This window comes from Psammomys obesus, unplaced genomic scaffold (genome assembly GCF_907164565.1).
Source record: "Psammomys obesus unplaced genomic scaffold, mPsaObe1.curated_primary_1811, whole genome shotgun sequence".
Lineage (NCBI taxonomy): Eukaryota > Metazoa > Chordata > Mammalia > Rodentia > Muridae > Psammomys > Psammomys obesus.
In genome coordinates, this window is record NW_026585797.1 from 24,007,864 (window position 1) to 24,032,409 (window position 24,546).

A 24,546-nucleotide genomic window follows, 5' to 3' on the forward strand; every position below is an offset into this window, starting at 1 on the left:
TCTCTCTCTCTCTCTCTCTCTCTCTCTCTCTCTCTCTCTCTCTCTCTCTTCTTTATGGTGTTTTTAGTACCTGTACAAGAAGGCCACTGCAGCATTAATGGGCTATATCAAGAGAAAATATGGAAAACGACTTTCATTACTGGTTGTTATTCAATTTAAGGACTTTTGTAAAACTCTAGGTCTAAAATGGAAATTAGTTAAGTTCTTCCCCCTCACACATACTTTCCTCCTTCTCTTCCTTTCTCTTTCTTTCTCTCTGAAACTTAAGCGATCTTTGATGATCAGAACCCTTCAAAACAATTATTAGCAGTCCTTAAGAAATACCAGAGCACTCCTTAATTACCCACGACACATGCTGGCTACAGCTATGTGAACACAGATTTGGGATAGTATCTTTGTAAACAAAGATGGAAAAAGTCTACTAGAGAGAGCCTCTCAGGTTCTTGCATAATTGAGCTTTGAGAAGGACCTTTATAGAGACTGTCATTGTCATCTGTGTTTCTCATCCATTCTGAATCTTAGAGGCCTTTCTCACCAATATTGATGCATTCCATGGTATGGTTGTTGGCTTCTAAGCCCTCTGGGCAGCTGTCAAGGCACTTTCCAAGGTGTAAGTAAAATCCACTTTTACACTTTGTGCAGAAATTTTTGTTGAAACAGGTGTCGCAGTCAGCTTTGCATTCTGAAAGAAAACACAGAAAAAGTATTGTGACTCTGTTGTTATGTACTCCAAACTATTGCTGGATCAAATTCCCACATAGAGGCAACATTTGTATCAATGTTGTGGTTCAACATTATTTTCCTTGACTGAATTGAGGACTCTTCCAAATTCATCTAGTTGATACACAGCAGCTGCTGCTTTCAAAATGATGGTACAGATTGCCTCCTGAAAATGCCTTGATACCGTTCACTGGGGACATTTACTTCCAGCATCTAAAATACAGACTTCTTTATAATCTAAAACATTTGATCACTGACATCATGTGTCAAAACGTTATAGATTTTGGATGTTTGGATTATGGTTATTCCACAAGTAAAGTCTATACAACTATTCTCAAATGCAAAAACCTCCCAAATCATCTCTGGTGGCAGGCATTTTATATAGAGGTACTCAACCTGCCCAAATGGCCAAGTAGCTCTTTGCCTTTAATAGTAATGACGTTTTATTCATATTTGAATAAAATATGCTGAGATATTATATTTATACTGTTCTCAAGCAATATTTGTTCCTTCAACAAATATTTAGGTGTCCACTATTTGTCAAAAAGTGTAGATACTGGTTGATAGCAGTTCATGGAGGTGATGCACAGTGTTCAAAAAGCTTGCCTTCTGGCCGGGGGCACAGTAAACATTATCAATCGACTCTTGTGTAATGATTACCATAAGCCATGGTTGTTATGAGTACTTTGCAATATTGTTAGCTAAACTTTAGCATAAGCCAAGATAGTAGTCACTACCATGACTCTCATTTACAAGTAAGATAACAGAGGCTCAAGTCTAGCCAAGAACCACCGAGGCAGGCTAAGGAAATTCCATTCCAGAGTGGTAAGTGTCCTGGGAAACAATAATCACAATGGCAAGTTAAAAAGAAAAGGTAAAAATGGCAACAGGTAGGAAAACACACAGGTGACTGACAAATGGAGAAGGCGGATTGTGCTGGATGAGAGGACCATGGACCACCTCACAGAAAGTGAGGTCTTTAGCAACTCGAATCAGAGCAATCAGCTTCTATGTTGCCAGAGGAGCCAGTGACAAATAAAAGTGCACAGGCAGATCTTGGCCTGTGAAGCTCATAGAAGAGTGGCAGGGAGGCTCGTGCAGGATGGAAGGCAGCCACAGGGAGTGGCTCGGAAGGATGGGCATGGTGATAAGGGTTGTTTGGGTGGAGGGCTGCTGTTCCGTGGTTTGGACTTTTCAATGGTCACTTGGTTTTCATTGTTGAGGTTAGAATTTTGAGGCCAAGGTGACAGCACTCATAAACTTAATTTCCAACTCACAGAATAAATATTTTCATTGCTATACTGGAAACTTAAAGAAGTCAAAATAGCTCAAATAATTCTCCAAGTTCTTGTAATTCTTCTGTTCTTATGATAATAAAGCAAACTCAGTTGGTTCTGATATCTATAGTAATTTTCTATAGCTCCAGTGAGTGGTAATCATGGCCCTGGCTTTAGGCTTTCCAATCAAATGAGCCAACCAATAAATAAACAAGCAAAAATAAAGACAGATCTTGAATGAATGTTTTTGTAAGTTAAAAGTGAGAGTTTTCCTGCTCTGGGGGCTAAGTTTATGTATGTGTTACCCTAAACATGAAGGAAATATTACTTTTTAAAAACTATTTTAGGTTTTTAGGAGTTCTTTTGATCAGGAGAAATCCCTGGAGATGAGATAAAAATATGAAGTGGTACAGGCACTTACTTGTACATTTATTTATATCTGGATATCGAGTTCCGTAATATCCACTTGGGCATGAAGAGAGACACACTCCTATCTGTTTCATGCCAATTCTTTCCAGAACAAAAAATAGTCTGGGCTTACACGACAAACATCCATTGTAGTCAGAACACGTCGCACAGCCTCCTTGGCAGCCCTGGCTGACATTAGGATGCACTGGGGTGGGTTGGGGGGAACAAAGTAGAAAAAGAGAAAGAGAAGTTAGACTGTAGCCATGAAATTAAATGACATTCCATCTGCATATATGTTACCCTAATTACCTTTTAGTTTGGTGATACTGGGTGAATGACATAAGATTTTCCCTTCCTGGAATTTTTCCTTAACCATATATAATATTCTTAATTTGAAATCTCATAAATTTGTGCACTTGAAAAATTCATACTAAGCCAGGTGCTGTGGCACACACTTGTAGTCCCAGCACTTGAGAAGCAGAGGCAGGCAGATCGCCATGAGTTTGAGGCCAGACTGACTGGTCTACAGAGAGCGTCCAGGAAAGCCAAGGCTACACAGAGAATCAAACAAGAAAAAAAAAATCACAGTCACAATATATTTGATTCAAATGATTTATTTTTAAAATCCTAGTATAATTTACTTAGCGAAACAGCACCCAGGGAGATAAGGGATTGGCAATCTTATGGTTGTGAGTGTGTGTAATGAAACTGATAAAATTGGCTTGATGTTGTGTGTGTCACTGATGACTAGCATTCATCTCTGGCTCCCTCAGCAAGTGCAGTAACTGACACACACTTGAGTGAGGAGGCTGAGTAAGGGCATTAGGTCCAGAGCATCTACTAGAGAATGGTTTACTCTTTGATCCAACTCCAACTGTTTCAGAAACATTAGCATCTTGTCATTTCCCAAGGATTTTCTGAAATATTTCTTACCATTCAATTTTTATGTAATGTAAAAACTTTACATTTAAATCTTATCAGGAAGTCTATATGAATCAAACGCCAGTGCTTATCAGAATCAATGTTTACTATTTTGTCCTTTGGGAGAGAAGTCTCAGGGTTTTGATGCCTCTGTCTAAATCTACTCATTCAAGTAAAAGGTGTATTTGTTGAGGATGGACTGGTCTAATGGAAAAGTCACCGTCACCACACTTTCCCAGATTTCCAGCAGTCATAAATTCAAGAAGTGAGAGTGATCACTGGCAGATCTGAACAAACATAAACAAATATTTGAGTCATCATTTACTTGAGTTCCTCTCATTTAACTTGATTTTAGGCATTAACCATGTGTTATCTGATAGGACTATACAAAGAGCCCATGCTTAAGGTTATCTTCATTCTAAATGGATTCTCGATACAAATACAATGCTAACCCTTTATAGGACTTTCTACATGCCAGAAGGAAAACCATGTTCCTTTCAGAAGGAAAAGTCGACGCGTCGGCGGTCTAAAGGTACCTTAGCATATTTCTGACTCCTTTTATTGAGAGAGGAAGGGATAAACGCCAGTAGACATGAATCTGTCTTTGCAGTGATGTCTGATAATTAAGCTCTTTATGGAGGAAACAAAGCCCTCCAGTCTTACGGTGCCATACCAGGAAGCAGAGAGTGGGAGGGGAACTGGGGTCTGGGCAATAAACTTCAAAGGTCTCCCGTTAATAATCTCTCTCCACCAGCTAGGCCCCACCTAAGGGCTCCACCCCTTCCCCAGATATTATCAACTACAAGCTAGGCAGCAAGTATTGAAAACATGAGCCTCTGAGAAATACTTCGTATTTCAAGTAGAGCAGTAGGGAAGGTGTGAACTCCGACAGACCTTTACAATATTAGTCTGTATCACAGTGATATTTGGTTATTAAGCTCTTCGTTGCCAAAATAAAGCCCTCCGGGCACAGTCAGAAATGGTACCCATAAAACCAAAGAGCCTTCCCATTGGGGTATATGGGTTAGCTACACAGAGGTCATTCGGTTGACCTGCTTCCCCGGCCTGCAGGAAACCATCGCAGAACGAGCCACAGGAGCCACAAGCAGCTCGTTCTCATTCCAAGACATTTCATAAATAAACTGAGGAAACGTGTGGGGAAAGGGAGGGCTGCGTTTCCTGTACATGCTCTTCTGTGGGGTGGGGCAGTCCTATAAAGTGGACGAGGAGGTTTGGCCATTATGGGACCTGAGGGACTTGTACCAGAAACTATTTTCCAAGTATCAGGGTCATTTTTCGGACCAGGGGCTCATCACTGGGGGGACTTGAGACAGAAAATGGGAACCTATTTTAAGCTGGGATATACCCTCGAAAGAAAAGGTGCAGGACAGCCCCAAGTGTTGAGAATCCATCAGAACTGAAGTCAGAAGCTAAAGGTCAAGTGAAACCTGAGAAAGGTTTTCACAAAACCCATCTGTGGAAAAATAGATCATACTTGTAAAAAAATTGCTTCCAGTTCAGCCAAGCAGTGATTGCAGGTTGCATGAAGATGGATCCAATGGGTCCACACCGCTATATTTCCTTACCTCTGAAATATTTTAAGAAAAGCATGATTTTGAAATTTTATGTATAATAAAGCCTTTATGAATTGTAAAACAACTTTAAATAGGTCAGTTATTAATCCTAATGTGATTTATACTTTCAGATCCTCAAACACCAGCGTCCCCTAAGTTGTTTGAGTTAAAGAATTAGGATTAGATGTTCAGGACCTTTTCAGAGTCAGGTTTGGGTCTTAATGATTGGCAGCCATTTCCTGGGACATTGCTAGATATGCCCATGCCTTGCTCAATTCCTTGTGAAATGATGCAAGTCAACATTGTGATATAATTTTTTTTTCTTCAGTTTTTGATTATGGACAAAAATTTTTGAAGGAGCAAGGAAGGTTCAGTTATCCCAGCTTGTGGTGGAAATTTTTTTGTTTGTAATCAGAGAAACTATGATATGGGCAGTGATGGTTAAGCACAAAATGACCAAAAAGAAAAAAAAAATGTTTCTTTGGGAAAGTTTAAATGGCGGCTAAGGGAAATGACAGACGCTCAGACTCTGAAGTTCAGATTCTGGGATCCTGTTTTTATGGGTGAATACTGTAGTGGCTGCTTTCATGAATGCTGTAGAAGGATCACTGAAATTATAGTCAGTGTTACACAACTAGATATGAATTTCCCAAACTTTGTCTTAAGAGAAGAGCTTTTTTACTTTTTATAGGGAAACCACAGAAAACTTTGGTCTGGATTGCCTGTAATAACTCGAACAGCCATAAAACCTTGTGACTCTAAGACAAAAAGAATAAAAATAAAATTTTAGTTTGTCATGCTTCTTCCTCTCTGGCCCATTCTATTGGCTTCATTTTCCCTGATATGTTTTTATATTTGTGAGACAATCTTTTTCTACTGTTGTTACACATGGATATTGGAGATGGTGGAGGCGGAGTGCAAAGGGAGGTGTTGTAGAAGAGTCTGAACTTTGTTTTAGAAAATAGTTGGAGTTTATGGGCACGTACGTGACCGCATCAGACTAGGGGAGGAACCAAAATTGCTTCCATTGAGAAGTGGACTGGCATGAGTTTGATGTAAGGCTGTGAAAAGTCTTAGGTAGAGAAGAATCAGGACTCTCAAGAAGACCAGAGGCATAGGTTGAGTTCAGATAATGGAGCCCTTTATGGAACACTGCGAATCAATCATTCTGTAGAGAAGAGAGGGTTCTATCTGGTGAATGATGTGATGTGATTTCTGCTGAAACAGTTTTCCCCCCCGCACCTTGGCAGACCTGGAGATCATGAGGTGCTTGCTGTGGTAGTCCACATAAAGAGCTCACAGTCGCTTTAGCAGGATGATATGGTAAGGGTTGGATGCATGCTCCGCCAGTACCAAGGTGGTGTGATCAAGCAAATACGGTAACCAACAGAATGTGATTTGGACAAGGAAAGGGTTTGGGAAGTTGGGTGTTCAAGTTTTTGATGGTGAGAATAAATGTTATTTTAACCAAAACAGAGAGAAGCAAGCAAGCAAAAACACTCACCCAGACCCTGCCAGGAGCCTTAAGAGCAACAATGGGGAGAAGAGACTTCATTCACCTTGGTCCTCTTTTCAAATGTCTCTTTGTATTCACGTGTTCACACTGAGCGTTTCTTGAGTTAAGGAGTTTATTTGGTCTGATAACTTCTTGGTAATTTTTTTTAACACACCCCAGATTCTGTACAATGTGGCTGTTTATTGCATTGCCTTTTAATAATGATAATGCTTAAAAGAATGAAACCAGTAATATTAAAAAAAAAAACCTGTGAAATTGTGATTTTATTTTTTCTTTCTAAATATTTTCTTTTTTATTTAATTATTTTTATTAATTATGGTTTATTCACTTTATATCCCCCCGTACCTCCCTTCTTCCTCCCCTCCCAATCCCACCCTCCCTCTTACCCACCCGTGTCCTTCTCCCAATCCACTGAAAAGGGAAGTCATCCTCCCCTTCCCTCTGACCCTAGTCTATCAGGTCTCATCAGGAGTAGCTGCATTGTCTTCTTCTGTGGCCTGGTAAGGCTGCTCCTCCCCACCCCCAGGGGGAGGTGATCAAAGAGAAGGCCAATCAATTCCTGTCAGAGACAGTCCCTGTTCCCATTACTATGGAGGCCACTTGAAACAAATCAAGTAATCCAATTAAAAAATGGGGCACGGAGTTAAACAGAGAACTCTCTGTAGAGGACTGTAGAATGGCAGAAAAACACTTAAAGAAATGTTCAACGTCCTTAGCTATCAGAGAGATGCAAATCAAAACTACCCTGCGATTTCACCTTACATCCATCAGAATGGCTAAGATCAAAAACTCAAGTGACAACACATCCTGGAGAGGATGTGGAGAAAGGGGAACCCTCCTTTATTGCTGGTGGGAATGCAAACTTGTACAACCACTTTGGAAATCAATCTGGTGCTTTCTCAGACAAATAGGAATAGTGATTCCTCAAGATCCAGCTATACCACTCCTAGGCATATATCCAAAAGATGCTCAAGTACACAAGGACATTTGCACAACCATGTTTATAGCAGCTTTATTCGTAATAGCCAGAACTTGGAAACAACTCAGATGCCCCTCAGTTGAGGAATGGATACGGAAATTGTGGTACTTTTACACAATGGAATACTACTCAGCAATTAAAAACGAGGAAATCATGAAATTTGCAGGCAAATGGTGGGACCTAGTAACGATCATCCTGAGTGAGGTATCCCAAAAGCAGAAAGACACACATGGTATATACTCACTTATATAGTCCTATAAGATAGGATAAATATATTGAAATTTATCCACCTAAAGAAGATAAACAAGAAAGAGGACTCAGGGTAAGATGACCAATCCTCACTTAGAAAGACAAATGGGATGGACATTGGATGTAGGAGAAAACAAGTAACAGGACAAAAGCCTACCACAGAGGGTCTCTGAAAGACTCTACCTAGCAGTGTATCAAAGCAGATATTAAGACTCATAACCAAACCATCAGCAGAATGCAGAGAATCTTATGAAAGAAGGGGGAGTATAAGAGTGCCACAAGGACCAAATGTATCGGGCACAGGGGTCTCTCATGAGACTGTTTTTCCAACCAAGGACCATGTATGGATATAATCTAGAACCCCTGCTCGGATATAGCCCATGGTAGCTCAGTGTCCAAATGGGTTCTCTAATAAGGGGAACAGGGACTATTTCTGACATGAACTCCACGGCGTGCTCTTCCACTCCCCTCCCACGAGGGAGGAGCTGCCTTGTTAGGCCACAGAAGAGGACATTGCAGCCAGTCCTGAAGAGACTTGATAAGCTAGGATCAGATGGAAGGAGAGGAGGTCCTCCCCTGTTAGTGGACTTGGAAAGGGGCAGGAAGAAGATGAGGGAGGGAGGGTCGGATTGGGAGGGAATGAGGAAGGAGGCTGCGGCTGGGATACAAAGTAAATAACCTGTGATTAATATAAAAAAAATTAAATAAAAAGAGTCTAACTGCAAAAAAAAAAAGAATGAAATTCCTGGATCATACTGAAACTAATAATAATAATAATAATAATAATAATAATAATAACAATAATAATAATAACTGCTAACATGGTAAAGACTGCTGCATGTTTTCTCCCAGTTTACTATCTCTAATTGGAAAGCTTATGATTTCACAGAATTCCCAACAGTGTCAGTAAAGAGTATACTCATGTCCGCTGATCCTGGCCAGCTGCTGATCCACCATTGTAACACCGGGGAACAAACTATTTTTCTAGGGAATAATTTCGCTGGGAACTTGGTAAGCCTTTCTTTTTCTCTTCCTAAGTAATAATTTCCTAAAAACGAGTCTAATATTTTTACTCTGCAAGTATTTATTTTTAAACAAATCCACAGCTATGTATAATAATTAACCACCCTTTCCTCTAAAATCAAGTAGGTCAAAATGCTAAGAAAATGATAGCAGCTGTGAAATGCTTGAAACTCTACCACATGAGGATTCCTTGGTAGCTAGTGGTGGGCTTCTAACCAAATGCTATGGGGTCAGGACCACAAATCAGAAATGGGTGAAAATGGGCTTCCTTGTGCCTAGAGGCTATAAATTAAGGTTTTCAGTTAAAAAACATTAAGACCACACTGTGTTATACAACACAGAGAATACGTGGGTGAAGGTGGCCTCCAGTTCATGATGTCATGGCATTAGCCAGTTGCTAAGTACATAAACAGAGAGTTAGATGAATGTAGAGTATCCTGGACCACAGGTGACTGCATGCGGAATGCCTTAGACATGTTGCTGTAAACATGGCAAGGGGGTGAGTCGTGTTGAAGTTATTCTTTGTTTGAAGGCTGGATGGCAAGGAGAAGCCCCAGAAACCATGCTTCACGATCCCAGAAAGAGCCTGCCTGGCCAAGCACCGGGAAGTGCGAACACTACAGTGGTTAGGAAGACCTGGCCACAGGGAACAACAGGTGAGGCTCTAGCACTGTGAATGACAGGGTAGAGGAGGTTGGAGGAGGGTGGACTCCAACCCCACCAGACCCATCTTAAATGAAGTCCACAGATCAAGTGCATGTAGACCTTGTACTTCGTAAACATAGGAAATACAGGAGAGAACGCATTTGGTCTAATAGTGCTATTCACTTTAATTTTTCTTAATCTTACAGGTCTGGCAAAATATCAGGCATCCAATGTTTCACACGCACACAAAAAGTTCTCATAATTTTTGTATTAGCGGAAATGTTCTAACTGGGTATAAACTTGGGAATTTGCATTCAGGTTCCAACCCTTAAGAGCCTGTGCATATGTTGCCACGTTCTTTTATGTGAGAACATTCCATTTCCCCTCTGTTCCCTCCTATCTCTCACCAGCAGTGATTTTAGTTTATTTGAGTGTTTTAAATTTTCATTCCCCTTTTAGTGGACTATATTTGGGGGTTGGGGTAGGGAAAGAGAAAGGAAAAGTTATGAAACATACAAGAGGTTCATAAAATAATAAAAATAAGAATAGTCTTACATATAGTCTTTCCTTGCATTTTTCTAAATCTTTCCATTAAGTGATGTGATTAGAAATGAATTTTCAGACCATCAACTCTGTGGCTTTCAATTCTAATACGACTTACACAGGAACTTCCACAACATGTTACTTTATTCATTAAAAGATTAATAATCCATGGGTGGGTTTCAAAGTTGACATGAGTAATAGGGAAAATCATATTGATTACCTTGTGCCCAGCCAGTCTGATCTACTGGTTCATTCTGATGCTGACACTGTATCAAAATCATCTGAAGGGTAAAAAGGGAAGAGTCTTTTCCCTAACCACAAATAGAAACTTCATCATAAAGGGAGTGCGCTCGACTCTGGGTTAAAATGTAAGGTACTGAGTCAGCATCCCAGCTGTTTCTAAAGGAGGAGAAGCTTCCCTTTCTCCAAGTGGCCATGTTCCCAAGTGGAGGTGAACAGAGGACAAGAGGGCTTGGGGCAGGCTGAGAATCCAGATCCTGCAGAGCGCCAGGACTGTTGATGAGTTTGTGGGTGGTAAATCAGCGTTTTTCAGGAGACAGGTCCAACAGTGTTCATCCAACAGTGGGAATCATTATGTGCTCTGGCCTGGCTAACAGAGCCATTCCCTTTTTTTTTTTTTTTTTTTTTTTAAATGGGAGAAATAATTAGAAGTCAACATAAACAGAAAATGTGATCGTTTAATGGTACTGACTCTGCATGGGTGTGAAGCCGTACTTACCAACTCACATTCTTGAGTGAAACAAATTGAGTCTGTGTGAAAAAACAAACTCCACTTTGTTGTGTTATGAATAAACTTGGATCCTCTTGCCACATAGCATATCTGATGGCCGAAGCCTTAGCATAAGCAAACAGCAGGCAGAGATTTGTGGTGTTTTAACAGGCACAAGAAGATGTGCAAATAGCAAGCATACCATTAAAAAAAATTACCTGGCTTTTTGCATCATATCTAAAGTTCTGATTAGAGAAAATAAGGGGCCGTTTCTCCTAGAGTCAGGAATTTGCTCATGAAACAGAAGAGCAAAGATGCACCTTTCTGAGCAAGTTGCTTTGATAAGCACTCCCTCCATTGATACCTCCTTTGGAAATGAGCCGTGCACACTTCCCAAGGGAGGCCAAACAGAGTGGTGAGTGCTGGCTCTCAGTTCAGTGTGGTTTGGAATCCCAGTTCTATTTTTTTCTAGCTAACACTTATCTCTTAATTCGGGTTAAGTTATTCAACACCTTACCCCTGCTAGCTAGCAAGCATACAAAGATGAATAACACAAATTACCTGTGTCAAGATAGTTAAAAATCTGATTATTTGTCTTGGCATAAGTTGCTTTGTCATTTTGAATCTAGGGTTGCCTACATGCAGTACAGGAATATCTACTTGATAAATTCTGAGATGGTTGACACTGTGCAAAGAACCTAATGTTCTTATAGACACTCATTAAAAATCCCTTAAGTACGCTACCTTCTATCTTCCATTTCGGGAAGACCCACATTATCTCCGTTGTTCCTTACCAATAATTTGACCTCCATGGATATTCCAAATGAAATGCAAGTATCTGAAAACTCAAAGATAAGATCCACAAGCAGTAGAAAATACAATGTTTTCTTTCAGGTCTCAGAATTATTGTTTCCAGCTGCATCCATTTACCTGTGAATTTCATAATTTTTTCTTTTCTTAACAGCTAGAGAGTTTTCCATTGTGTAGATATGTCATATTTTCATTATTTATTCATCAATTGATGGACATTTAGGCTGTTCACATTTAGTGGCTATTTTAAGTAGAACAGTGATGAAACATCAATAAACAGGTATCTCTAGAATAGGATAGAAAGTCCTTTAGATATATGCCCAAGTGTGGTATAGCTGGATCATGTGGTAGATCTATTTTTAGCAGTCTAAGGACCCTCCGTATGGATTTTCATAGTAGCTGCAACAGTTTGCTCTCTCACCAGTAATGAATAAGTGGTCTTCATTCCACACATCAAAGCCAGCCACTTGTGATCATTAAAGGGAGGGGAAAAATCATACAAAAGTTTGGAAGGATTTGGTGGAACAAGAAGGGTGAAATTGGGGTTGAAGTGGAACAAGAGGGTTGAGGAAGGAAAAAAGGGAGAGGGAGGTGCTTTCAAACTAAAGATTGTTTGAAAAAGTCACATGGAAACCTACCTACTACAGTAGAAGCTTACAACACACACATAGACACACACATATCCCACAAGCTAACAAAACAAACACACACACACACAAACAAACAAACATACAAACAAAGGGGTCGGGAATGAGATGTATCTCCTTTGGAGTTGTTAACCAGTGATTTCATAGACTTTTCCTCCAAACATTATTGCCAATGCTATTGATTACCTTCCAGAATGTTAAAGACACTAATGCTGAGGACGCAATGTTCTTGAGTCACAGAACTTGAAGAAATCAAGCTGGTATTCACTTGGAAAGCTGACCACGATTCAATGGTAAACCAAGGCAACACAAATTCTACTTGATTTGTGGAAACAAAGTTGTTGAGGGACAGAGTGGTGGATCTGGGAAGTGTGAGGAAGAGTGAACATAAATAAAAATATGTTATTTTAAATTCTCAAGTGACTAATAAAAGAAAAAAAATAAATCTTAAATCCTAAATTAAATAGCTGGGTGTGGTAGTCAACACTTTTAATCCTAACACTTAGGAGGCAGAGGCAGGCAATCCTCTGTAAGTTTGAGCCCAGCCTGGTCTACACACCAGATCTAGGCCTGCCTGAATATAGAGTGACACCCTGTTTAAAAAAACAATCCAGTCTGGCTCTCTGATCACCTCCCCCTGAGGGGGGGGCCGCAGTCTTACCAGGCTACAGAAGACAATGCAGCCAGTCCTAAGGAGACCTGATAGGCTAGGGTCAGATGGAAGGGGAGGAGGACCTCTCCTATCAGTGGACTGGGGAAGAGGCAAAGGGTTGGAGAAGAGGGAGGGAGGGGGGAATTGGGAGGGGATAAAGGAGGGGCTAGAGCTGGGATATAAAGTGAATAAATTGTAGTAAATAAATAAATAGGAAAAAAGCAATCCATAAGTAGAGGGTAATTCGTTATAGTGCACAGTCTGTCTCAAGTATGCATTTGAGATAGCCGATAGATACAGCCAATGCTAGAAGATGGAAAGAGGGCATGTGCTGATGCTTGTTTGTATAACAAGACATTTAGTTCCATGGGAGGCAAAAATTCACTAAGAGTAGAGGAAAGCTGCCTTGTAGAGACCACAGACACCGACTTAGTGAGTATTAGCGATGACCCACTAAGCACATTCAAGACAGGGAAGCCCATGGGGCTGACAACTCACCAAAGACAAGGACCTAAAACAGACCAAGGCAGATGAGATGAATTGTAAAAATAGTAACAGTAAGGCTAGAGAGATGACTCTAGTGGTTAAGAGCAAGTACAGCTCTGTCAGTGGACCTGATTTCAGTCACCAGCATTCAATTGGGCCACCTAAAACTGCCTATAACTCCAGTTCCAAACGGATCTGAAATCTTTTCTGGCCTTCAAGCCCACCTTTGCTCTCATGTACATACAAGATTACTCATCTCCATGGCCTGAGTATGAGTTAAAAATTACGAGCAACAGAACCAAAAAATCTGGGCATAGGTGTCTTTTCTGAGACTGATAGTCCAAACAAGGACTACTCATGGAGATAACCTAGAACCCCTGCACAGATGTAGCCCATGGCAGCTCAGTGTCCAAGTGGGTTTCCTAGTAAGAAAAGCAAAGGCTGTCTCTGACATGAACTCAGTGACTGGCTATTTGATCACTTTCCCCTGGGGGAGGGGGTGCAGCCTTAACAGGCCACAGAGGAAAACAATGCAGTGAGTACTGATGAGACCTGATAGGCCAGGGTCAGATGGAAGGGGAGGAGGACCTTTCCTATCAGTGGACTGGGGAGGGGCAATGGAGGAGAAAAGGGATGGAGGGTAGTATTGGAAGAGGATGAGGAAGGGGACTACAGGTGGGATACAAACTGAATAAATTGTAATTAATAATAAAAATAATTGTTAAAAAACTCTAAAATTCTAGTTCTAACGATTTTTATTTAGTAATGGAGAAGGCAGACATCAGCATCTTTATTTCTAGGAAGCTTTTCAGACAACTCTGACACAGGTGGCATCGCCACACTTTTTGAGTCCCGCATTTTTGCCATCTGAAGAGTTGCAGCTACTGCTGGAGGCACTCTCCCAGAGATGGATAGATAGCATTGGGAAGAAACATGGTCCCTGGTTCAAGGTATAATGTATAATGGTTTAAGAAATGTATGTTTTAATCTCGGAAAGACCACACATATATAAACTAGAAGCCTTTTGCAACAGACATAAAGGGCATAAGGGATTACTGATAGTTGAGGTTTTTTTACATGACGTAGTCATCAGTCAGGAAGAAAATTATTCAAACAAATGGAGAGATGGAGAGTGAGAAATTAAGCAAAATTCCTAGGCACATATGCAGAAAGAAGATTCATGAGGATGCTATTATTGTGGAACTTAACAGAATCTTACAAGTCTTATCTCTATAAATTTTCGGATGAGAACACTGATATCTACATAGCTGATAAACTCCCAATTTAAAGAATCATAAATGCCTAATTTGATAAATATCCTGATATTTATTATTTGCACACACAAATTATATATATATATATATATATATATATATATATATATATATATATATATGATTATTTTATGGAAATGCTTATATGCTTATTTAAAAATATCTTCCTCTATTGAGCTCCACGTACTTCTCTCTCATTTAGGTGGTTTGTCAAACCAGGCTTGGCCCTCTTGCTTAGATATTTCTTTCTTTCCATTATGGAAATCAGATAAACAGTACCTTAGAGATCTGCCAGTAAAATTCTTGTCAGTCAGTAAAAACATCACATGTAGAAAAGATTTCCTTGAGCCTACCATGCTGTTGAAGTTAAACCCAAAGAAATTACGAGCACATTAGATATTTCAGTGGAAATATTTAGGGTTTTGTGTAGTGTGCAAAAACTTGCTGACTTTTCTTGGGGGGGGGGAAACAAATGTTAGTCTTTGATACTTTTTTTTTTTTTGCTGCTTACTGGACTTGTAATAAAAGTCTAAAGAAATAATATCTCTGAGCTTTGTTAAAAGACTATGGTTAAACTCACTCTGTCCATTTTAAAAGGATATTGAACAACTCAGGTAATGATGAGACAGTCTCTACATACCATGCAAACCACTATGATATAAATTGCTGGTAATGATGGCGTAGTGATATTTTATCAGATTAGGAACTGTTAGGAGCTCCTTCATCCACAAGAATAGACTAAGAACATCCTCGATGGGAAACTGACAACTTGATGAGAAATTTGATAACTTGGTGAGAATAGTTTGCTTTTTAATATGTCACCTCACCGTAAGTAATAGATAATGGAAGCAGCCTATTGTGACGTTGGGAGTGGCATGTCTTTTTCAGTGTGGAAATGAAGAGCATGTGAAATCTTATTATAGGAACAGGTAGTCAGCTCTCTTTGAAAAATACTGCAAATTAAACAAAGCTCTTAAATTTGTAGCAACAATCGGCACCATTTAATTCCCAAAGTCAGAAATCCAGGAGCCGTCTTCACCCCCATCTCCAATCACCCATTCCCACATATTACACTTCTGGAGTGAATATGGTTTGTATCTTTCATTTCCCATCAATGCCACTGATGCTGATCAGCAACCAAACAATGGTTTAGAAATACTAGCCCTGATCTCATTGCTCCTCTGCTATAAAACAGTTTTATGCCCTTTTATACTTCCCAGAAACTACTCTGTCAATTATCCTGGTTTATTCCTGGTCTCAGACTGACATTTTGTCTAATGAAGTAATAGTATTCCCATCCCCACTGCAGAGGGATGTCCTCCTTTAACCTCCCCTGCCCCTGGCCTTGTCCTCTTGAATAGGCTTAATGAAATGCAGCGTGTCACAGTGAAGTCTGTTAGGTTAGATTTTGGATCTATAAAGTTTGTGTCATTTTTGGTGTGCTCCTTAACTGTTTTACCTTCCGTTACTTATTTGTAAAATGGTTATCTGTATTGTGCAGTCCTTGCATGGGGTACCACGCGCGCATGTGCGCGCGCACACACACACACACACACACACACGCTCACATAAAACACATGTAAAAAGTGGCTGACTTGCCTTTCTTTTCTTGAAACCCTTCATGAGTTAATTATAAATTACAAAAAAGAAAAAAGATCTGAATCAAATTATTTTCATGCCTTTAAATTTTAGGAATGGACCTCTTCAAAGCTATGAGCTGATGTTAGAAAAATCATCCACAGACTTACAGTAGACATCCAAATAATGTGTTGTCATGCAATTGCCAAGCTAGGGCTTTATGTTGGATGTTCCATGCAGTGACCGAGGGGTTGGTTACCATAAAAGGTTTGAGAAACGCCTTGAATAAATGGACAAAAATGCACTATTTTTAAACATAAAATATTTTAGTATTTGTTTGGTAGAAGCAATTCCAGTTAATGAAGTAGTATGAAAGTTCAGCTATAGAAATTAATCAATGCACCCAAAATGGAAATTTGTTCAGCCAAACTATGCCACTCCATTACAAGCTTTATCTAACAATGCTAACTGCGTTTACAGTACGCATAGCATACTTCCTGTGATTGTCACAAAGGTCACACTAAATGATGACTCCTATTCATTGGCCATAAATTTTAAGACAAGAAAATGCTGGGAGGCCTAATAAATTCCAGTGTTTTAGGCCATGCTTCCTTCCATCTTTGTGCTATCTGAAGAATGCTGTTCTTCAGATAAATATCTGGATATGGCTTGGACTCACTCATTGCAAATAATATGATTTTCAGTTCTATTCAAACATATCTGTCAAAGGAGTATGCCACAGTTTAGACATGGTATCTAAGCCTTCTGTCTGTCTGTATGTCTACCTTTTTAATTCTGATTCTTAATTCAATATTTTAACAACTGCAGATGTAACAGGAATAACTTTCAGGTGCGTTTTAGTCACGTTGGTAACTACTGCACATGATAAATGTCCTATAAGCAGCTGTTCAGTGAAGTATGTGATATTTTAAATAGAGCTAAACCGAGTTTCATTTTTTTCCCCCTGTATTTTCGCCCATTAGATTTGTTTCTGCTTATCTTTTAAAAATATAGACTAAAAAATATACGGACATACAAAGAAAACTTGATACTTTTAAGTTTAAGCCCTAACCCCATATTCATGAAGCTTTGACAGATACGTTTAGAGTATGCTGCAAGAAAACAAGAACAAGCTAATTGATGTCACCCTTCAAGGGACTTAATGTCAGTAATTTACTGTTGGGCAAAGGAGAAGGAGCAGAGCTGCTTTACAGTGGCTAAAAGCAAATCACAGACTAAATGACCTGTGAAACTATGCAAATGTCTACCAAAGTCTCTTACAATCAAGTTTATCAGGTTTCTATTTGTATCCCATAGATCCCATTTTTTTTTTCCAAATCAGTATGTACAGCCATGATTCAAATGTGAACCAGTTTAGCGAATACTATATGTTTGACATCAAAAAGCATAGGAAGAAAATCTTATTATAGATGTTGAGACATAGTTCTTAGGTTGACCTTGAACCCATAGAAAATTACTTGCTGTAGTTTCCTGAGCTCTGTGATTGCAAGTATGCACTTTCACATTTGCGCTCTATAGTGACTTTTCATAGGAGAAATATTAATGTAAATTTGTTTAAATTCTACTTTATAAAAAATCATAGACGAGCAAGAACTCTTGGACTGTGAATTGTCAATGATAAAGCTGAATTTAAGCATACAGATTTTTGTTTTAGTGTCATCATCAAAGGAAGGAGAAACAGGTTTTCTAAGGCATGTGCTTATTTTCCAGCCCACATTATAAGATCATTGATACTGTGACAATAATCTGACGTTCAGACAGCAATGTTCTTTATAGGCTAGATGGCTTAGCTAGGCCACCCTTAACCTACTTATCTCTCTGCATCCATGAATCTACATGGCCAACTGAGAACATAAAATAATTTCTCAAAAACTTGTGCCTGTACTAAATTTGCTATTTTTTCTTGTAATTTTCCTCAAAAAAAATATAGCATAGCAACTATTTATAAGTACAAAGTATTATAAGTCCTTAAGAGTTCATTTAAATATGCTGGAGTATGCATGAGCACTATATACTACTTTACTGTATTGATTATAGAAGAGAGCACCCGAGGATAGACTCCCGACAATTCTCCCTGATGCTGAGGGAAGCTCACATGTCCTTTTACTTGAGAAATCTGTGTGGACAAAAACCACAGAGAATACTGGAAGCTTGGTGCTTGAGGCTGAGGGTGCTACCCTATTTTAACAAGTGATACTGGCTACAAGCAGGAGAGGTCAGCCCTTCTCCCCTTTGATGCTAATGCTTTAGTAATAACAGAGAAACCAGAGCTTATGTCACAGCAGATCTCACATTTGTTGCTTCACTCTGATAAGCATGTGATGAAACAGCAAGGAATTGTTCAAGAGATAAAGAGATTTGTAATTCCCCCCTATCTTTTTAGTCAGTTTAATCACTGGTAACTCATTTTTTTTTGTATTTTTCAACTTAAATGAATTCATTTTTCTCTACATTATGTGCATTATTTAAACCTAGGTCTTGGAGGGATAAATAAAATGGAGTATTTTGCAGCTCAAATTACAATCAGCACATTTTAATTCCTGTCTTGGCTCCTTTTCCTTTGGTCCTTACTGAGGGTATTGGCATCTACACATCAGATGAAATAAGATCTGCTGTTGCAAACGTTAAAAGAGATCTATCATTTCAGAAACGTTTCTTATATGTTGGTAACCTCTAATGGAAAGGATTTCACTAAATATTTACACCAGAACAGTTGTCAGAATGGATTGTGACAAACTGCTGGCGAACTTCCAGAATGAGAGGGCTAGTAGAAAGGGGATTTCTCGTCATATAATTTTTAAGCAGCCTTAGAATTTTAGGGAGCTTCCTGGTAGAATATGAAGAGTGTATATTAACAGAAGGTACTTCAGTTTGAAAAGCAAGTCAAGTAAGATAGTTGAAAAACCACTTCAGTTTATTGCTCTTGTAAAAATGACTTCACCATTGGTTCCAGGTTTAAAGAAGAGAAAACACATAGTTTTCAGAGACTCAATAAATTGTGCACAAAGAAAGAAACTTGTATAAGAAGTATGTTGGAACATCACTCCTCTTCTGAGTTTCGGTTCTAATGGTGGTTGCTAAGTAGAATCAGCCTGCAAGCTTTGCATGCAGGCCGAGAGCTACCACCTACTGACATAAATACCAGGGAGATAGGTGCAGCACTCTTCTTTTGAACTATACAATGTCTCCTCAATAAGCTATACATTCAGCAGTTTGGCTAAAAACTATCTCATAAGGATCTTCAGAATCAGGACCATTTTCAGGACCAGCATAGTAAAATCATTGACAAATGCTTTTCACTATGTCTCTTCATGCTGAAGATGGCTGTGGGAGTGAGAATCATTTAAAGCACTTTTGCAGCTCACTTGAGAAAGAAAGACTGGATTTCTCTATTCCTGGATTATTGCCAAATCTAAAACAAATTTAATGAAACATATGGCTCTCCCATATAGGCCACAATGAATAGCAGCTCATTACATCTCATTATAATGAGCACATATATGTGTGGTCATATATGTGTCATATGTGAGGACAGAATATATTTTTCAACTGGAGATAGCCAGTTGCAAAAAAAAAAAAAAAAACTGACCAGCAAATGAGTTCATCTGAATATTGAAAATAATGGCATTTGCCATTACATTTAAACAAAGATCTAGTAGCCTAAGCTCAAAGTACCCAAAGGACATACTGAAGGAATTTGAAATTTAAGGACAGTGAACCCTGGAAGCTTTCTAGTTTTGCTCAGTTAAAGTGTCCTTGCATGAGGTGGTGATCACTGAGTGCTCCTGGCAATGGCTATGGTTTCAGAGCAAACTTTGCCCTGCATTAAGGAGCACAGATCTCTCTGTGCTTCCCGAGTGGATAGAGTTAACAGTTTCCGTGGTTCCTATACTGAAACTTTCAAATGACAGCCTATCTCTTCATCAATAATTTCTACTTATCTGTTCCAATACTAGCCTTCAAAAACTGTTTTAGTGCAGGGAATCCCAAATTTGCCCTTAGCCTTCTTCTAGCTGCAGATTTTAGCAGTTTTACTCCTGTCCTGCAGTAACGCACTAGTACTTTCTTATCGGTAAATGCCCTTTCAATAATACTATGTCTAAATTGACCTAAGGATGTTTACGGAGACTTTTTTTTCCTCTTTCTTTTCTTTCCCCCCTCAGATAATTCTTTTAGAAAGACTGAGTCCCTGGGGCTCTTTTTATCTGTGCAGGAAGGGAGGAGGCGGACTTGCGATGATGACAGCAGGACTTCTCTCTCTGTGTGTGTGTTGCACTCTTGCAGACAGACAGGTGGTTTATGAGGACTGTGACGTGCACAGCGCCGGCGGTGGCGCTGGTGGCATGTTTCCATTTTGTGCATGCTCGGGGTGAATAACCTATTCAGAAGAAAGTTGGTGGGAAGGCATTGTTTTCTGTGGGTTTCCTGCTTTCTGTAGCTTATGATTGCTCCCAATCCTTAGGGACAAGTAACTAGGTCTGACCACGGAGCAATGTCTCAAGCATGCTATGATGACCCTCCTCCCAAGAAGCCTGGCTTTCTTCAGTCTAATTACTTCTGGCAATTGTGGTTATTGGGATTTGGCCTAGTGACTCATTGCAACCCAAATTTTCCCAAAGAGCCCCCTTAACAAGCACAATGAAATCTGACAGGAAGCCCAGACTTCCACTGCGTTTTTACATGGAGCTTTCCCTTATTTATGACAAGGTTAGAAATTTCTGCATATGCTAGAAAAGGATAATAAACAAGAGTTAATGAAGATAACTTCTCAGAGGGGAGGGGATTATGAGTAAAATAAGATCACCTGTGAATGAATAATCTGCCACAAAACCTAGTCCATTGGATAGAGTGTAGCCCATGCTATTTATAGCAGGGTTCCTGATCACCAGTAGTCAATCCAAGCGAGTCAGAGACTATAAAAGAAAGGAATGTTTACTTCTTGTTAGGCAGTTGCCTTCCTATTAAGATTTTCCTGACAACAAGGAGGACGCTAGGGCACATTACCAATCATCTGGTAAGACATAAAAAGAAAAGAAAACAGAACAAAAAGCCAGTTGTTTATTATTAAGTAGCTTTGGAAAACAGTTTTGAGTGTGGCTTAGACCCCGTTTTACTCCCACAGTTGTCTGCTTACTTTCTCGCCCACCACAGCAGGGCAATCACCGTCTCCTAAAGGCAATGTTGCCGGATCTGGCATCTGGTAAGGTCACTATGAGCCTTCCTGCGTGCACTTTGCTTTCTTTTTTTTTTTTTTACAATGAAGTGATTGATTTGCTTTCAGATAGCCATGCTTGCACAAGGCAGCGCCTTGAGTTTATCAATTTCCTATTGAGAAATAATGTCTTGCTGTGAGCTGGCTTTCTGCTGTTCTGATGATACACATCTCATCCCTTATCGCACTTACACTCAGGTTTATTTTGTCTGTCTAACCCTCATAAAACTGGCACAGGTTTCAACAGCTACCCAGCTGTAATGGCTATTCTTGAATTAAGAGTCTGACAGCATATCAGTCTCAGTTGTGTTTTAGAATCACCAGACTAGTTTTAAAAATAAGACTATCTGGGGCCTATCTCCAGAGATTGTATCATTTGGTCTAGTCGTTCTTTCTATTTTTAAAGATTCCAGGTGATTCTAACATGAACTCAGCATCAGCCTATAAAGCAAAAATTCAGACTGAAGGTTATTATTAATGTTCACGGTGAAAGTAATATAAATAACAGATTTTATGAAACATCATAAAGATAGCTTTTTAGATAACCAAAAACTAGCCAGGGAAATGCCAATTGTGACTATAAATTATATATAAGGGCTTTGACCTTTAACTACAGAGTTACAGCTTTGCCCACATCTTCATGCCTAACCAATTTTGTCTGGGATATGTAAGACTTGGGAAGAAGGATTTTAGAAGATGTCAAATAAATTGTGTGATTTTATTGCCTGTGATAAAATAAAAAAAGATCAGTAACTTTGTTTAGGAACTATCTATAGGGAAGACTTAGGAAAAAAAGGTCAAAGAGGAGGGATGAGAGGGAGAATACAGAACTGAGGAAGAATTTAAAAAAGAAGGGAAATGAAGTTGGGTTTGAAAATACAATACCTTATGTGCGAAGTTCCTCTAGAGTAGAAATAGCATGAATTTCAAAAAAGGCTTTGAGGTTAAACATGAACTACAGTCTAGGAAGTGAATATCCTCTCTCTTATAACAGAATAAGCAAAAAAAAATAGTAAATAGATAAAATGAAACTACATTTCTTCTAGAATGAGTGTGAGGGCTAAATGAGACCATTTTGTGAACATAATCAGATGAAGGGTTTCTACTGAGAGCCGAGAAGATTTATAAGGAATTTGTTGTTACCATATAGTCACTTTAATAGACAAATGCAATTGTGTACTAAAGTAAATTACATAGAATGTAACAGTGGTCTTAAGAGCAGTGAAGTTGTACTTCGTTATGGGGCATTTAACATACTTGAAATATTATTATACTATGTATCTGTTGAAATGACATTCGCTCTATGTATACATGGTCAGCTTTGTCAAGGTGACATAACTCATATTTGTAAGGTTTCTTTGTAGTTGTGAGAAGCAGCAATCTTTCTCTTACTTGATTGAATGTGTGTCATGGAAATGGAATTTTAAAACAAGTAACTCATGGATTCTATTATTTTACATTATGTGGTAGTAATTTTTATTATGTAGTAGTGAAATGAGGGCTGTTTTACTATTCACTTTCAGAAATGTGCTTTCCATTGGGATATAATCACAAATAGGCTCACGAGCATATTTCTAGAAACAATTTTTGGGAATGAAAATTCAACCTGCATTACTACACATTAGTTTTTAGAAAGCAGTTTGAAGGTGAGCTATTTCTAACTCATACTTTGGCTAAGTCCTTAAAATACTGGGAAATTATACTCCCTTTGCTATGAAGCCTCAAAACAAATAGAAGGAACCAATGAGAAAACCTGGGCCTGACTGTTGAGAGCTGGTTGAATACACACTGGGGATGTTGCATCTAGTCAGTAGATGAACTAACTAAATGCCTGCACACTTCAGCCCATTCTGACATGAGCACACTTTCATTGAGAAATCTACTATTATTCATGATAGCCCCAACCATTCTCTTGCATAATAGAAAGCATCATAAAAGAAAAGCCATGGCTGAAAAGAATACATTAAAGCGTTTAAAATGAACAAAGTGATTTAATGTCATCTCACTGACACTACATGAAGCAGTCTGAATGTCAGCAACACAAACACTTTTGATAAAGGCCTCCCTGCCTCTCTTTAATACATTCATTTTTATTTCATTTGCTTATCTTTGCCTGCATGTTTGTCTGTGTAAAGGCGTCAGTTCTCATAAAACTGGAGTAGCCACGTTGTACTCGAAATTAAACCATTTGGAAGAGCAGCTAGTGTTCTTAACTGTTGAGCTATCTCTCCAGCCCCCATGCCTGCTTTTTTTTTTTTTTTTTAAATCAGTGACATTGCCTTCCTTGACCTCAGCCCTTGATACCTTCTGAAATTGGAGCTCAGGTCCTAAGTATCCCACTAGGTAATTCAAATGTAAAACAAGCTTCTTACCAAACATACTTGTCATATTCTTGTGTTTCTTTGTTTGTATAGTTTTTTCATTTACCAGCATCTGAATCCTTATGCTCCTAACTTGGGTGCCAAATATGGTCTTGTTTCTTTTTCTTCTTCCTACTCAGTGAAGCGCCAAAAACTATTGATTTAATCAGAGTGAGTCATCTGCTATATTCTCTGGCTCCATCATCCAGTGTCACGGTGTAGGCCTTTTGTCCTTAAAAGTGGATTATCCTCCTTAACTTTTCCTTAGCTTCATAGGCCATCTCTAAGCTCTTAACATGGCGGGGACTCTGCGAAGCATTCCTGTATTTGGCACTCTGAACCAGCTCCAGAGATTCTAAGGCTGAGGACAAGATGAGCATGCCTTAGAATGCTGATTTAAGCCCTGGTTGTGGTTTTCAGACACTACAATATGTGAAGAATACATAATGTCATATGTAACCCATTTTCAAGTTTGAGAAGTCACTTGGTTAATCTCTAGAATATGTTTATGGGATAAATTTACTTATTACAAAGGAATGACTTCATTTGTTTGCTTTCTTAACCCTTACCCTATAAGTTCAGCAGAGTAAGATGAACTTAGGAAAACTATTTAGCTCTCTGCTCATGACTTTGTTTCACACAAAAAGATTAATAATTGTGCAGACTACTGGATGTTCTAGATTTAGGGATTTAAAAAAAATCAACACTCTCATTTGGTCATGGAGAAAATACTGTCTAGTATGGTAAAGATACTTGCCTGGATCATCTAAATACTAGCAACCAGAACTGGATCATAAATCAGGGTCTTCAACTCTCAGTCCACTCTTCCTAATGCCCTTCGGGGATTCTTCCTTTCCAGATCTCATTCTCTATCACAAACTTTTGAAACTTGCTCTTTATCAAGTCATTAAAGGTTGGAAG

General features: G+C 39.0%; 1 protein-coding gene across 1 annotated transcript in view; it reads right to left on the reverse strand.

Annotated features, from left to right (window-relative positions):
* Positions 1-24,546, reverse strand: part of Rspo3 (R-spondin 3) — an 85,083-nt gene that overhangs the window by 53,793 nt on the left and 6,744 nt on the right. The window contains exons 2-3 of the mRNA XM_055599388.1: positions 2,419-2,610; positions 536-682 (exon numbers count right to left, since the gene is read on the reverse strand). Coding sequence (XP_055455363.1) covers positions 536-682; positions 2,419-2,610 — 339 coding nt within the window. The remainder of the gene's footprint in view (positions 1-535; positions 683-2,418; positions 2,611-24,546) is intronic.